This window comes from Convolutriloba macropyga, chromosome 8 (assembly GCF_964194025.1).
Source record: "Convolutriloba macropyga chromosome 8, txConMacr16.3, whole genome shotgun sequence".
Taxonomy (NCBI): Eukaryota; Metazoa; Xenacoelomorpha; order Acoela; family Convolutidae; genus Convolutriloba; species Convolutriloba macropyga.
The window spans coordinates 26,342,744-26,357,871 of record NC_134475.1 but is presented as its reverse complement, the minus strand read 5'-3'; the positions used below and the strand labels follow the sequence as shown (position 1 = coordinate 26,357,871).

At 35.6% G+C, this 15,128-nt stretch overlaps 1 protein-coding gene across 2 annotated transcripts in view; it reads left to right on the top strand.

Annotated features, from left to right (window-relative positions):
* LOC142344637 (cation diffusion facilitator family protein 1-like) overlaps window positions 1-14,167 on the top strand; it is a 41,888-nt gene extending 27,721 nt beyond the window's left edge. For both annotated transcript variants that reach the window (XM_075396451.1, XM_075396450.1), the window contains exons 5-10: window positions 6,371-6,566; window positions 6,651-6,694; window positions 6,784-6,866; window positions 7,693-7,878; window positions 9,464-9,851; window positions 13,472-14,167. In XM_075396451.1, coding sequence (XP_075252566.1) covers window positions 6,371-6,566; window positions 6,651-6,694; window positions 6,784-6,866; window positions 7,693-7,878; window positions 9,464-9,851; window positions 13,472-13,869 — 1,295 coding nt within the window. In that variant the 3' untranslated portion in view covers window positions 13,870-14,167. The remainder of the gene's footprint in view (window positions 1-6,370; window positions 6,567-6,650; window positions 6,695-6,783; window positions 6,867-7,692; window positions 7,879-9,463; window positions 9,852-13,471) is intronic.
* The last annotated feature ends 961 nt before the right edge of the window (window positions 14,168-15,128 follow it).

Here is a 15,128-nt window from a genome sequence, read left to right as displayed (position 1 = left end):
AGTCGGTTATATTAGATGTTTGAGGAACTCTGCCTTTCCAGTGCTCAAAGTTTAGTACCTAAAATGATGAATACACGTACTGCTTTTTTCAGTTTGCCTTTTTAGATCATGTACAAAATAATAAAAACCGCATGAGTAAATGCATATTTCGTAGTCACTTTTACACTTGTGACTTGTAACATGAGTATTTAGGCCGCCTCAAATGATAGGGCATCTTAATGATGAACTAGTTCTCTCTAATAAGTTGACGAAAAGTTCAACCAATTTGAGCTTGTTAGTTCGCGGCTTTTTATATAGAACAACCACTCTAATTTTCCTCAAAAATTCAGAATTGGTGCAAAAGTGCTCTACAAAAGCCATTTATTTTTATATATATATATAGAAGTTTTTGAAGTCAGAATCATCGCTACTCCTCGACCTGTTCTGTTTTTCACAAAAACATTTGAGTACCATGACACGTTTTTCGTTATCAGGTCGCTCGTTATCTATGTTTCTGTTAAACAAAGAATTTTAGAGTATTTTTTAAGTTAAGTCCTACAGCCTCAAAATCAATGTAGTGTTTTCTCATTGATATAAACTATTAAATGCAATATTTTTTGACATGATCGTTTTTGATCTGCGAGGAAAGCAACCGTAATCATCAACATAAGATTTTTAAAAAATATTTTTGACCATCTTTGATGCTATATGATCTCTCGCTCGACTTACTGTTGCCTGCTGTTGACTGTGTTTTCAGCTAACGATCAAAGGAGTGCACCTGAACTACCTCCAAAGTTTTGCGGGGCTCTGTTTTAGCAACTAAGTTGTTTAATTTCGAAATAAAGTCAAGGGTTACACTAGAGAATTGTCAAATTATGTACGTCTTGTTCTTCTTTCCTATCATTTGAATTTGTTTCGGTGAGAGCCACATTGGGTTCTTAACCAGCGGCACAATACCTCTTTACTTGCCAATTATGTCATAAGTTTTTTGATATGTGACTAAAGTCTCTGAAAAAGGAACTACGAAGAGGAGTTGTACTGGCCTTTTCTTGAACTTTCCGAAAAATTTGATTTGGATTGATGCTTTCTTTTGTAGTTTTCACACATTTTGATTATTAGTTATATGTCAAAGTTGACTGGTGATTTTAGCCTCACGTGAGAATCCAAAAGAGCTCAAAAACAAATTGGTTGAAGTTGTCAAAGGTTGAAAAAAGAGTGTATTTTCGAATGAGTTTTCATTGGAGGCAATTGACTCCTGTTTTCACTATTTCCTTTCTTTACCCGAAGTGATATATGTCTTCTAACGGTCTAACGGTACTTTATTTTGTAATTGTTTTGGGCGTTTAACTTTAAAGCTAGAATGGAAACCATTTGTATCTGGGTACCGTTTATCTGCTGAATAAAATGGTTTTTTACGCTTTGCCCGTATTGGTTGTTAATTGCTCTCAAATGAAGTTTGTAGCAATTATAATAGTCCTGTCGGTCTTTTTTATCGCTTAACCAATTTTTCGTCTGACGGTTTTGACTTTTCGTCCTCAAAAACGGATAAACAGGTAGCGCCCAGCGGGTATTAAATGCTCTTAGAGCCTTTCAGCTCTGTTTCAGCTCAAATTGTTTTGGAGACTTATACTTATGATGTGAAGGACGGTTCTTAGAGGTTGAAGACCCCTACACTGTTGACCACCCCCCCCCCCCCCCCCCTCTCTTCAGCCCTCTCCCCCCGTTTCTGGCTATTGACGAACAACCGCTCGCTAAAAACACGCAAATTTTTACTATTTTGCACAATTTTTTTCAAGCTTTTTGGAAATTTATGACATTTTTTTTGTTTTTCCCTATTTGTCAAGGAAGCTCCTCTAGATAATAATAGGTTAATGCATAGTTTCTAGTGGTAATGGAATGGTTTCAACATTCTAACATCACGATTTTTAGCATTTTTTGAGAAAACGTGCTATTTTTTTCAAATATTTCGACATTTTTTTCCTTTCTCAGATCTTTCCAGACCCAGGGAACAGAAAACCTCCTAAGTGGTTTGATAATAAGTTACTGACAAATTTTCATTTGCCTTGGAATAGTTTTTCAACTTTTTAATGTCACTTTTTTTTTAAAACTCAATTTATTTTTTTTAACAATTTTTTTTTTAAAACTCGCTTTTCAAGTTTTTTGAAAATGTTTGCCTTTTTTTAGATTTTTCAGACTTACGAGCCACGGAGCCTCCTTTAGGGTTTGAAAATAGGGAACTGTATGACTCCTGTTTTAGTATTTTTAATGACATGTTTTCCCCTTTTTTTCAATTTTTTGACATTTATAGTCATTATTCAGGTTTTTTGAGCCTCAAGGGTCAGAAAACCTCCGTTAGGGTTTAATAATAAGTTACTGGAAAATTTTTTTTGGTCATGGATTAATTTTCAACTTTTTAATATAACAAGTCTTAGCAATTTTTTTTATAAAACTTGCAATTTTTTTTTGAATTTTGTCATTTTTTGGGTTTCTCTAGCCTCAAGAGCCACGGAAGTTCATCTAGTGTTTGATATTTTTTACTTCATGGTTTAGAGATGTAATGGAATGTTTTTCAAGATTGTAATATCACAAATTTAAGCCATTTTTTAAATTTTTGCAATTTTTCATGTTTTTGAATTGTATCCGGCACCAGGGGCCCTAGGAACTCCTCCAAGGTTTAATAATAAGCTGCTGAATATATTTAACAGTTAATCGAATGGTGATCAGTATTTTTTTTCTCCAGTTAGTAATTTTTTAAATCAAATTTTCGGAAAATTTTTATGATCCAATGATCTCTTGCATGATTTTAACATCACAAATTTTAGTATTTTTTTTACATGTTTTTTTTTTCAATTTTCGACATTTATAGTCATTATTCAGGTTTTTGGAGCGTCAAGGGTCTGGAAACCTCCATTAGGGTTCGATCATAAGTTACTGGAAAATTTTTGTTGGTCATGGATTAATTTTCAACTTTTTAATATCACAAGTCTTAGCGATTTTTATAGAACTTGCAATTTCTTTGAATTTTTTTTTGTCATTTTTTGGGTTTCTCTAGCCTCAAGAGCCACGGAACTTCATCTAGTGTTTGATATTTTTTACTTCATGGTTTAGAGATGTAATGGAATGTTTTTCAAGATTGTAATATCACAAATTTAAGCCATTTTTTAAATTTTTGCAATTTTTCATTTTTTTGAATTGTACCCGGCACCAGGGGCCCTAGGAACTCCTCCAAGGTTTAATAATAAGCTGCTGAATATATTCTACAGTTAATCGAATGGTGATCAGTATTTTTTTTGTCTCCAGTTAGTAATTTTTTAAATCAAATTTTCGGAAAATTTTTATGATCCAAGTGTATGGATCTTGATGTGCCAGTGTAACTATTGCAGGCTTGAAACAGGAAGACTGAATAGTCTCTTGAGACAATGAATTGGATCTTAAGTTATTAATATTTTGAATTTTAGCAAGATTTTGTTAAAATTTGCAATTGCTTCTAAAATTGTTCAATATTTTTTGTCCTTTTCTAAGTTTAACGACCATCACTGGCCAACGAAACTTTTTAAGTCTTGGAGATGGGTTTCTTGACAGAACTCTTGAGACAAAAAATGGCTTTGAACTTTTTTTACTGCAAAGTTGACAACTTTCGGTTTTAATTTTGCCTTTTTCTGTTTTCCTATATGATTTATTTAACAACAATGCTTGAAAACTAGAAGTTGCAGAGCCGAATCCCATCATTTAAAATATTCCTATCTCTTTCGGTTGGGGTTTCTTTTCTTTCTCGTTCACCCTTTATCTCTCTCTCTCACTTTATCTCTCCCTCTCTCTCAATCACTCTCTCTCTCTCTCTCTCTCTCTCTCTCTCTTTTTGCTGATGCCGCACTCGAGCTGCTGCTACATGGCGTAATGTCATCATTTATGATCCTCATTAACATTGAGTTATAGTAGAATTTTTTTTATCATAAATGACTTAACAAGCACTTTTAGAAGACCATTGTTAATGGCACTCAAAAGCATTTTTCGCTTGAACATTTTTTTTGTCTGCCGCTTTTGACTTTTTGTTCTCAAAAACGGGATAAACAGGTAGCGCCCAGCGGGTATTAAGTGCTCTTAGAGCCTTTCAGCTGTTTCAGCTCAAAATGTTTTTTGGAGACTTATACTTATGTCAAGGGCGGTTCTTAGAGGTTGAAGACCCCTATACTGTTGCCCCCGCTCTTCAGCCCTCTCCCCCCGTTTCTGGCTATTGACGATCAACCGCTCGCTAAAAACACGCAACTTTTTACTATTTTGCACAATTTTTTTAAGGTGTTTGAAATTTTTTGACATGTCTTTTCCGTATGTGTCAAGGAAGCTCCTCTAGATAATAATAATAGTTTAATGCAAAGTTTCTAGTGGTAATGGAATGGTTTCAACATTCTAACATCCCGATTTTTAGCATTTTTTGACAAAACGTGCTATTTTCAAATATTTTGACATTTGTTTTTCCTTTTTCAGATCTTTTCAGACCCAGGGACCAGAAAACCTCCTTAGGGGTTTGACTATAAATACTGACAAATTTTCATTTGCCTTGGAATAGTTTTTCAACTTTTTAATCTCACAAATTTAACAATTTTTTTTTTATAAAACTCGCTTTTTTTCAAGTTTTTTCAAAATGTTTGTCGTTTTTTTTTATTTTTCAGCCTCAAGAGCCACGGAACCACCTTTAGGTGTTGGAAATAAGTTACTGTTTGATTGTTTGATTCCTAAGTGTAATGGACGGTCTTGCATGATTTTAACATCACAAATTTTAGTATTTTTTTTACATGTTTCTTTTTTTTTTTCAATTTTTTGACATTTATAGTCATTATTCAGGTTTTTGGAGCCTCAAGGGTCTGGAAACCTCCATTAGGGATCGATCATACGTTACTGGAAAATTTTTGTTGGTCATGGATTAATTTTCAACTTTTTAATATCACAAGTCAGCAATTTTTTTTTATAGAACTTGCAATTTTTTTGAATTTTTTTTTGTCATTTTTTGGGTTTCTCTAGCCTCAAGAGCCACGGAACTTCATCTAGTGTTAGATAGTTTTTTTACTGTATGGTTTAGAGACGTAATGGAATGTTTTTCAAGATTTTAATATTACGAATTTAAGCCAGTTTTTAAATTACTTGCAATTTTTCATGTTTTTGAATTATTTCCAGCACCAGGGGCCCTAGGAACTCCTCCAAGGTTTAATAATAAGCTGCTGAATATATTCTACAGTCATTCGATTGGTGATCAATATTTTTTTGACTCCAGTTAGTAATTTTTTAAATCGAATTTTCGGAAAATTTTTATGATCCAACCAAGTGTATGGATCTTAACTATTTGACGTGACGTCTGCAGGTCTTTGGTTAAGAATTGCTCTCAAATGAAGTTTGTAGCAATTATATTAGTCCTGAGGTCTTTTTATTTTAATGCTATTTTTCGTCTTACCAATTTGACTTTTCGTCCTCAAAACGGGATAATCACAGGTAGCGCTCGGAGGGCATTGAGTGCTCTTAGAGCCCTAAGCCTTACTATGCTCTAAGAATGCGATTCACCAAAGCTGTTGAGTAGTCAATTTAATGGTGTGAAGGGCGGTTCTTAATCTTTGACCCTCTCAGTCCCCCCGCCATCAGCCCCCCCCCCCCCATTCTCCCATTGTCCACCCTCATCCACCTGTCGATTTGAACCCCCCTCTCATCTAGCCTTCCAAACCCTAACCCCATCGCTAGCATTGAATGGTAGCATCGATAAGCCCCAGCTGGCTACTACCAAAACCAACCGCTCGCCGGTCGTTTTAGAGCGATTCGCCCGACGTTATTCGGTTATATTTTCATATATGCGGTCATACTTTTTTTGTGACAAAGTGTATCAATAGAACCGAGTTAATATTCGTTCCATCGATAATTTTCGCCCTCATGAGATAAAAATTCAAGTTCAAAAGAAATGTTTATTTCGATAGAGCCACTTTATCTTTTCCAATACTCTAAGCCTAACCAAGTTCTGTGATCAAATGCAAATATGTATAAAGCAACTTATTGCCCCTATTGAACAGGTACCACAATTGAAATCAGATTGCGTACAATTTAATTTGTCACAATTTGAGCCGCTTATGAGAGTCTAAGGCCTGTCTCTAATATGACTGAGGAATTTGATCCGCGCAATTAAGCTAACAAATGTGAAAAATTATTAACAAAGGCGAAGAATTTATTTCGAGCCATTAATTAAGCTTTCAGCGCGATATTAATTTTTCAGTATATGACTCATTATGGCTGTTTTCGCTTCTTGGTTGATTTTTAAAATCGGTAAAGGATGCGTGCTCTCACAAATTTTTATTTCCCAGTCAATGGATTGACAAGATATGTATTACAGATGACAGAAAAGGTAACGTTTTAGCCGACCAGATGAATATCAGAGGAGTGTTTCTTCATATCCTGGGAGACTTCCTGGGATCGATAATCGTGTGTGCTACAGCTGGTACTCTGATGATGTGTGAGAGGTACCAGTTCTGTGGAGACATTTGTGAGAACCAACCTCTGGAAACTCAAATCAGAGTACCTTGTTGGACGTTTTATTTGGATCCTTGTCTTAGGTAAATAGATGACACACAGGTAACATTTTGTGCTACTAAGATTATCACTATAATGTAGATTATAACTACAAGATAATGTTTCAGTATCTGCATGGTGATCATAATCCTATCTTCGACCATTCCACTGCGTAAGTATGCAGGGAACTCCGCCTAACATCACCTAAATTTCAATGGATAGATTGTGAAAGTGATGATTTGATTGTGATTTTTGTTCCAGTGAAGGAGTCCGCCTTCATTCTGCTGCAGACGGTGCCGACTCACATCAGAATAGACAAAGTGCAAAGCGAGCTGCTAGAACAGGTCAGTATCAATTCCAGTTAATGTATTAGTTATTTCTCAATTATTGTGACCCGGTTATAGTCTGAGATGTAATGACACTTCTAGATACCTATTGAGAGGTAATATTCGGTCTCATTTTAATTAAATGTTCTGAAAACAGTCCCAATGTTACTTAATACTGCAATAAGTTGAAGTCAACTACAGACACCCTCTGCTCAACATGGCAGTTGAGATCAGAGATAGTGGTTTCAATTATTGGAAGTCAATATGGCGTGGACGGGAAGGACATTTAGGCGTTAAGTTGTGCCCCCGAGTGAAGTACTGAAAAAAATAGAAAAATAGAATTTCACGCACTCTTTTGCATGATAAAAATGATTATAAATACCCTGTCATCAGTAGAAGGTGACCATCGTTATCTGATATTTTTACATCTTGATTATGCATGTGAAGAACGTAAGAACATTACGAAAATTTCGAACGTTATTGGATGCGGCCAATAGAATCCGGCAAATTTAAGATAGAGTTAAAAGTCAAGAATGAAAGCTCGATTCTGTCCAAAAATTGCTTGAAAAACGGTTACGGCCAAAAGCAACCGTTGGAAAGTTGTAAGGAATGAATTGTATTGTTTGGTTCAATACAGAAGACTTGAAAATATTTAAGTCCATTATTTAGATTTAAAAAACATACGAGCAGAAGGGTGTGCGAATCTCAATTCATAATAGGGAGGCATAAAGCGCCAACCCAGAGTACTGTGATCTCACTTCTAGCTTTTGCCGAGACCGCTTACTCCTCATTTTTTAACCCATATTCACTGTATTTGTGAGGCTATGACTAATATTTTGTTAAGGTTCCATCGATCAAAGGGATGCATGAGTTACACGTGTGGCAATTAGCTGGCAACAGAATAATAGCTTCTGCTCACGTCCAGTGTGAGTCCCCGCAGGAGTACATGCAGATGGCCAATGACATCAAGAGTTACTTCCATGACATGGGAATACACTCCACCACTATTCAACCAGAGTTCACACAACAGGTTTGCGCCGCTTCAGTTTTTCTGACATTATGATACCCACAGTAGAAACCCACATGTACGACCTGTTTTGCACCATTTTTCCGTCAAAGAGGTTTATTATAGCTGCGAAGCTGTAAGCTGAGCGTAGCTATATTGCGGTGCTCTTGGTTTTTTTACAATTCAAAGAATTTGAATTGTATTGGGGCGCTGTCTTTTTTTAAAGGTCTGTTCACACATTTTCATGCTTTTTGAAGTCAAATTGGAGTAGTGATTTTGGTCACGCCGAAACAGGAAATGGAGCGAAAAAGCGAGTGGTTTTGCGGCGTGAATTTTTTTCGCTCTAATTTTAAAGTAGATTGCGAAAATGGTGTTTGAACAAAAATTCGGATTCTCGGTAGTGGTTTTTTGTTCACATGCGGCAATTTCACTCTGATTTTCTGTTTTTTCGATTTTTTGGATCGGATTTTTTTTCTAACTGTTTTTCCCAATCCATTCACAGCTCATTCTAGGCCTAGTTTTTTGTTTGAATTAAATTTTCATTTCTCGCTAGTGGTTTTTTGTTCACATGCGGCACTTTGACATTGTTTTTTTGTTTTTTTTTCTTATTTTTTGATCTGATTTTTTTAAAATAGTTTTCTCAATTCACTAATAGTCCATTCTAGGTCTAGTTTTTCTGTTTAGTCAATGAAAATTCTTTGAATTGTACGTCAGGACTTGTCCTGCTATGTTTTTTTTGTTTCGTCGTCTGACTCTTTTTTTTTCGTTTTACATTTGTTCACACATCAAAGCTGAAAAAGTCAAATTTTCTGAATGACTTCTTCCTCTCACTAACGGTATTTGCGCGCGTGACGTCATTTCTCACTCGCTTTAGCGAAAGTTTTTAGGTTATTTGTTTGATTAGATTTTGATCATACGTGACTTACCTCACTCAATAAAATGACTTTTCATTTTAAAACTTAAGTTTAATTTGAATTTGGTTAAGGTCAAAGGAACTTATATGTGCAGTAAAGGTCCCTAATAAGAGGCTTCTGTGGAATGAATTTTAACAAGCTTTATTAATAATTCATCGCTGAATGTTTTTTACCTAGTTTTTTGAGCGGCGTCGATTTTTTTTCAGTTTAGATCTGTATCTGTTTCTATCTATTATATGGCACGCAGGTCTGTTCTTTCGCAGCTATTCCGGCAATCTGCCGGCTATGTTATAAACTGCTCAAAGCAATGGATCTGAGCTTTTTCTGTGACTGATGTCTTGTATGGCGCAATAGGGGTAAATGAGCCAAACGTTAACATGGAAAATTGCAACGAATGTATTGTAATGTTTGTTCCAATACAGAAAATTTCAAAATACAAATATCCATTTAGATTTAAAAAATATGCGAGCAGGAGGATGTGAGTAATAGGGCGGGATATAGTGCCAGCCCAGCGTAAAGTGATCTCAATTCATGCACTAAAAGATTATAGGATTTTAAGTTAAGCGTTTTATTGCGTTATTCTTTCATTAATAGAAGGACTGTATTCAACCTTCTTACGTACACATTTAACAAACGCGATAACTGAATCAGAAATATTTAGCTCTTGTTTCAAGCAGTCCATATTTTATATTTAGAACCAGTTGGAATATCAGAATAGTGGAGGTGAATTGGCAATTCAGGTAACCAATGAAACTGCCAGTTCTGAGGGTGATAATGCCCGCACACCAGCTAATAGTCGTCAGACCTCTGACTCATCTAACAACCAATCGTCACAACAGAGCTCACATTCAGTTGTTAGAAGCTCAAGTGGCGACAAATACGACGATGCAATAAATAATAGGGAATGTCTCCTAACCTGTGGACCCGAGAAAAGTTGCACTGACGAGGTACTCTGCTGCCCAAGAGACCTCAAGCAGGAGCTGAGAAATTCATTGAAGAGGAAAAAGAAAGAGAACAATGGCAATGGATTGAACGGGAATGCTGCTGGTCGGTTGCTAACAGATGTGTCATTGGACCTTACAGGTAGTTCGTGTAACCTTATTAACTGCTCTCGAGAATTTTTGCATCAATTTTTAAAAGTCTTGCTGGTCTCTTCATGCAATTTTTTGTTCTAAGATTTCGCGAGATAGGTTCTCTCTAAGGCGGAAATAGATAAAGGAGATAGGTTCCCTGAGCGTAAGCTAGCAAATACCAAAACGAACCCCTCACCTGCCGTAAAAGGATAATATTGTTAAAATATTTAATCTCGACATAACTTTCTCGCTCACGTGAACCACTTCCTATTTACTTTTTAGTTGAGACTTAGTTGTTACGGAGGTTACAATGAACTTATTAATGTCAATGAGAAGATGGGAAAATAGCTCTTATGATCAAGACTTAGAAAGACTTGACGTTTCTATGTACAGATTCTCTTATGAAGTCTTAGGGAAAATCGGGTTAATCAAGAAGCGCGCGTCGGTTTCGGTTCAACATTTCAGTTTTAAATTTTGTCATTGAGTTTTATCAGCATTAGGTGTCAGGGAACCTCTTCTAAGGTTTGATTGTAGGATACTGCATAGTTTCTAGTGGCAGTGGAATGGCTTCAACATTTTAACATCACGAATGGTAGCATTTTTTGAAAATAATTGTAATTTTTGTGACATTCATTTTTCGTTATTCACGTCTTTCCAGACGCAGGGACCAAAAATTCTCCTTGAAGGTGTGATAATAAGTTACTGAAAAATTTTTATTTACCCTGGAATAGTTTTCAACTTTTTAAGATAACAAATTTTAGCAATTTTTTTTTATAAAACTCGCTTTTTAAGTTTTTTGAAAATATTTGTCGTTTTTTTTTAGATTTTTCAGCCTCACGAGCCACGGAACCTCCTTTAGGGTTTGCAAATAGGTTACTGTATGATTCCTGTTTTAGTATTTTTAATGACATGTCTTTCCTTTTTTCAATTTTTTGACATTTATAGTCATTATTCAGGTTTTTTGAGCCTCAAGTGTCAGAAAACCTCCGTTAGGGTTTGATAATAAGTTATTGGAAAATTTTTTTGTCATGGATTAATTTTCAACTTTTTAATGTCACAAGTCTTAGCAATGTTTTTTAGTAAAACTTGCAATTTCTTTGATTTTTGTTTGTCATTTTTTAGGTTTCTCTAGCCTCAACAGCCAGGGAACTTCATCTAGTGTTTGATAATTTTTTACTGCATGGTTTAGAGATGTAATGGAATGTTGTTCAAGATTTTAATATCACGAATTTGAATTTTTTCAAGTTTTTTGAATTTTTTTTTGGTCGTTTTTTAGGTTTCTCCAGTCTCAAGAGCCATCTAGGGATGCCCTCTAGGGTTTGACAACAGGTTATTGTGTAGTTTCTAGATGTAGTGGAATGTTTTTACAAATCAGGAATGTTTTTCAAGATTTTAATATCACGAGTAAAAGATTTTAATAATCACCACGGTCCTAGGGACCTCCTCCATGGTTTAGTATTAAGCTTCTGTATTGTTTCTAGAGTTAATGGAATGGTTACCAATATTTAAATGACTCGAGTTTTTGCAATTTTGTGATACATTTTTTTTTCAATTTTTCGGAAAATTATTATGTTCCAAATTTATGGATCTTAACGAGTCAGTGAAAGTTTTTAAGGTTTGAAATAGGGATGGTGAAGTGGTTCTGAAGATATTAATATCATGAATTTTAGCAGGATTTTGTTAGAATTTGCTATTGTTTTTAAAATTTTTGATTATTTTTGACTTTTTCCTGGTTTAACGATCATTATTGGCCAACAAAACTTTTTATATCTTGCAATTGGGTTACTTGACAGAACTCCAGAGAAACAGAATTGTTTTGAACTTCTTTTCGCTGCGAAACCTTTCTTTTAAGTTTGGCAAATTTTCAAAATATCAGTTTTCTATTTGATTTATTTGTTAACAAAGCTAGAAAACTAAAGCTTGCAGAGCCAAATCAAGCTAAAGCTAGCCTCACTAAACCTTGGCTAGCTACTGATGAAGCCAATCGCTTGCCGGTCGTTTTAGAGCAATTAGCCCGACGTTTGTTGGTTCTGTTTTTACAATTCAAAGAATTTGAATTGCATTGGACTAGTCTTCTTTTGAGATCTGTTCACACATTTTCATGATTTTTGAAGTCAAATTGGAGTAGTGATTTTGGTCACGCCGAAACAGGAGGTTGAGCAAATGCAAAAATGCGAGTTGTTTTGCGACGTGAATTTTGCGTGAAAATTTGCTTTTCTCGCTAGTGGTTTTCTCGATCAAAGTGCGGCAATTTGACTTTGATTTTTTTTCATTTTTTTAATCGGATTTTGTCTTGAAATGATTGTTCCCAATCCATCAATAGCTCATTCTAGACCTAATTTTTGTTTGAATCAAATTTCTTCTCGCTAATGGTATTTTGTTCACATGCGGCCTTTTGACATTGATTTTCTGTTTTTTTTTTACTTTGTGGATCTGATTTTGACACGTTTTTTCCAATTCGCTCATAGTCCGTTCTAGGTTTAGTTTTTATTAAGTAAATGAATGTTTTTCTTTTAAATGTACGTCAAGCCTTGTCCTGCTATGTTTTTTGTTTCGCTTTACCTTTTGATCACGTTTTTTGTTTTTACATAATTCATGATTTTCACATTTGACTCCTGACTTACGTCGCTCACTGTTTCAACTGAGTGGATTATAAATTCTTTCATGCATTGAATTACGCAATATAGTGAATACGGCCCAATTCAAAAGAGCAATATCAAAAGTGACGGGATAAACCGATAAAGCCCGGTTACTAAGTTATTGAGAAATAATTTATCAAAGTTCATTCGAGTGTTTGCTAGCTGATATCGGTATTAAGCTTACTGGTTTTCAGTTTAGAAGCTGAATTAAGTATAAGTTTAGAATCCAAGTGAAACTGCGCGCCAAATTAGAAAACTTTTTGACACCGAAAAAAATGGGTCAAATTATCTTTTTTTTTCTTTTTCTGTTTCAATTCCCATCTGCATCAAGCGCGTCAACGGCGGCTACTTTACGGCTATGTGCAAAATCTGGCACTGCAGAGACTGGCATTTAAGTTGCTCTAGAACGGACTTTGAAGCATTTATTGTTAACGTGTGTCTTTTTATGCAAATTTTTTGCTCAGCCGTTTCGTCGTTTTTGTTCCAGAACATTCGCGCTTTTGTTAACATTCTTTGACTGCTTGAGTGAATTTTTCACGGCTGAATTCTTCTTTTTTTGGTGATCTAAGTTACTTTCATCGTGAAATAAAGTTTATTGTTAATATAATAGCTATTGTGAGCGAAGGAGAAGCAAAGCCATCCATTGTAGCTTAGTGTTTAAGATTTTTTTGCATCCATAAAACATTTCCAATCTGCACACCCTATAAATTAAATCGCCCCCGCCTGTCGTTCAAGAGCAATTCATCCCACGTTAGTCGATTTATGTTTAACACTTGCACGTGATTCTTTCAATGTGCTACACCACATAAACTGGTACCAAGATATACGCGTGTTAGAGATTCTTAAACACGTGTATGTCTTGGAACTGCGTTCTCTCATTCTCGCTTCTTCTGTGAGGGTTCATCTCTAGCCAAGTGTGTCATGAAGAAGAGCTGCTATTTAAGCTATTTGGAGCTTATTTTATGTACAATTTACACCTCTAACATTTTAGGCATATCAAATCAAGCTGGATCTTGTTCTCATGTCTCGACTACTCCTCAGGATGCCTCAAAGAGCTCAGGGCAACAGCCGCAATTTCAACCATTGTCAACAATTGGGAGCGGAAGCAACAAAGCATCCACAACCACAAACAGTCTGCTCTCAACCAGAGACAAGGACTCTTCAATTCTCGAAGCCCTTACAAATGAAGTTGCGAGTAAGAGTGGTAAAAGTAGTAGTGGCAATATAAGTAGCAACGAAAAGGCAATGACACAGGATTTATCTTCAAATGATCTCATCGATCACCAAAAATCGACTGAGACATCAATGCAAGGTCACAGCAGTTCTGCCACAAACATTGGTCACAACTCGGGCTCAAAGCTCACGCCACCGGGAGAGTCACAAACATGAGCCCAGCTCTGATAGCATTATGGAATTGAACTTAATCATGTACAGCTCATGTTATCTTTACTGTCTAGTGAAGTCATATTTTACAGAGTCTACACTACATCACTTCGAAAGTGCTTCTAAACAAACGCTTCATGTCTTTTGTTCGCCATTGCTGAACTGACGGTCACAAAAAATAACCAACTACAAAATTCAAAATTATTATTTGCTATGAAATGTCAAAAATCAGAATCACCCTTCTCTTTTATGGATCACTTCATATTTTCATCGGTACAAACACCTTCAAAATGAATTATTGTTAAAAATCGCGCAATAACATCCTCATTGGGATTCATGGGGGGGGGGGGGGTTGTATTGCGTAATGCGATTGTGACAATCAGTTACAGATTGATAGGACGGAGAAACATTTTTGCACAGGGTGTCGAGACATCGCGTCCCCCCACCCAGTTTGTACCGTGATAAAAACAAAGAGGTAACCTCACTTGTGGCGCTACAGATGCAGGTGTGATCAAATAATAATCTGTTAAACAGTAATACAGGTCTACTGAGAGTAGTCGCTACTGAAAATGTTCCCAGAAAAGACGGAAATTCAAAAACAACTGTTTGCTCTTTTTAGTACTATTACGGGTGTGTAACAGGAAAATAGATGTTTTTGGTTAGCGTTATAAGGGAAAGAAAACTTTTATCTGGAGCTCTGGGAAACAATTCTAGTGTTAAATTCATAACACGTATTCATATGGTAGAGGAGATAGCGTTTTCGATTTCCTTCTAATTTTTGTTTAACAAATACAAATTTTCAGCAATGAGCTCTAATTTCAAATTTAATAGCCAGTTGGACTGAAATCAAAGAGCATTTTGACTATCCGTAGTTTTCATGCTGCACTAAATCTTCAATGAATGAAACTAATGAATTACAGTTGAATCAATCGCAAGGAAAACCGTTGGGAATTGAATTAGAGTTCCATTACCCTATTTGCTAGGGTAGAAAGCCATTCAAACCCCCCAAATTGGAATAGATTTTTCATGCGCAATGCAACTAATGGGGAAATGTGGGACATAACTGGCCATTCGCTGTTGGAAGTATTGTATTACGATTGTGAATGACGTCCTTTTGTAATACTTGAATCAAAACAAAGCAAATTGTTGGTTTATGGTAGAAATGGTGGTAATTTGGTTGGGTGTCTTTCCGGTCTCTAATATTTAATTGCAGTCAGTCATATTGTTCAGTACCATTTCTAACATGTCAAATTTTTGATGATAGA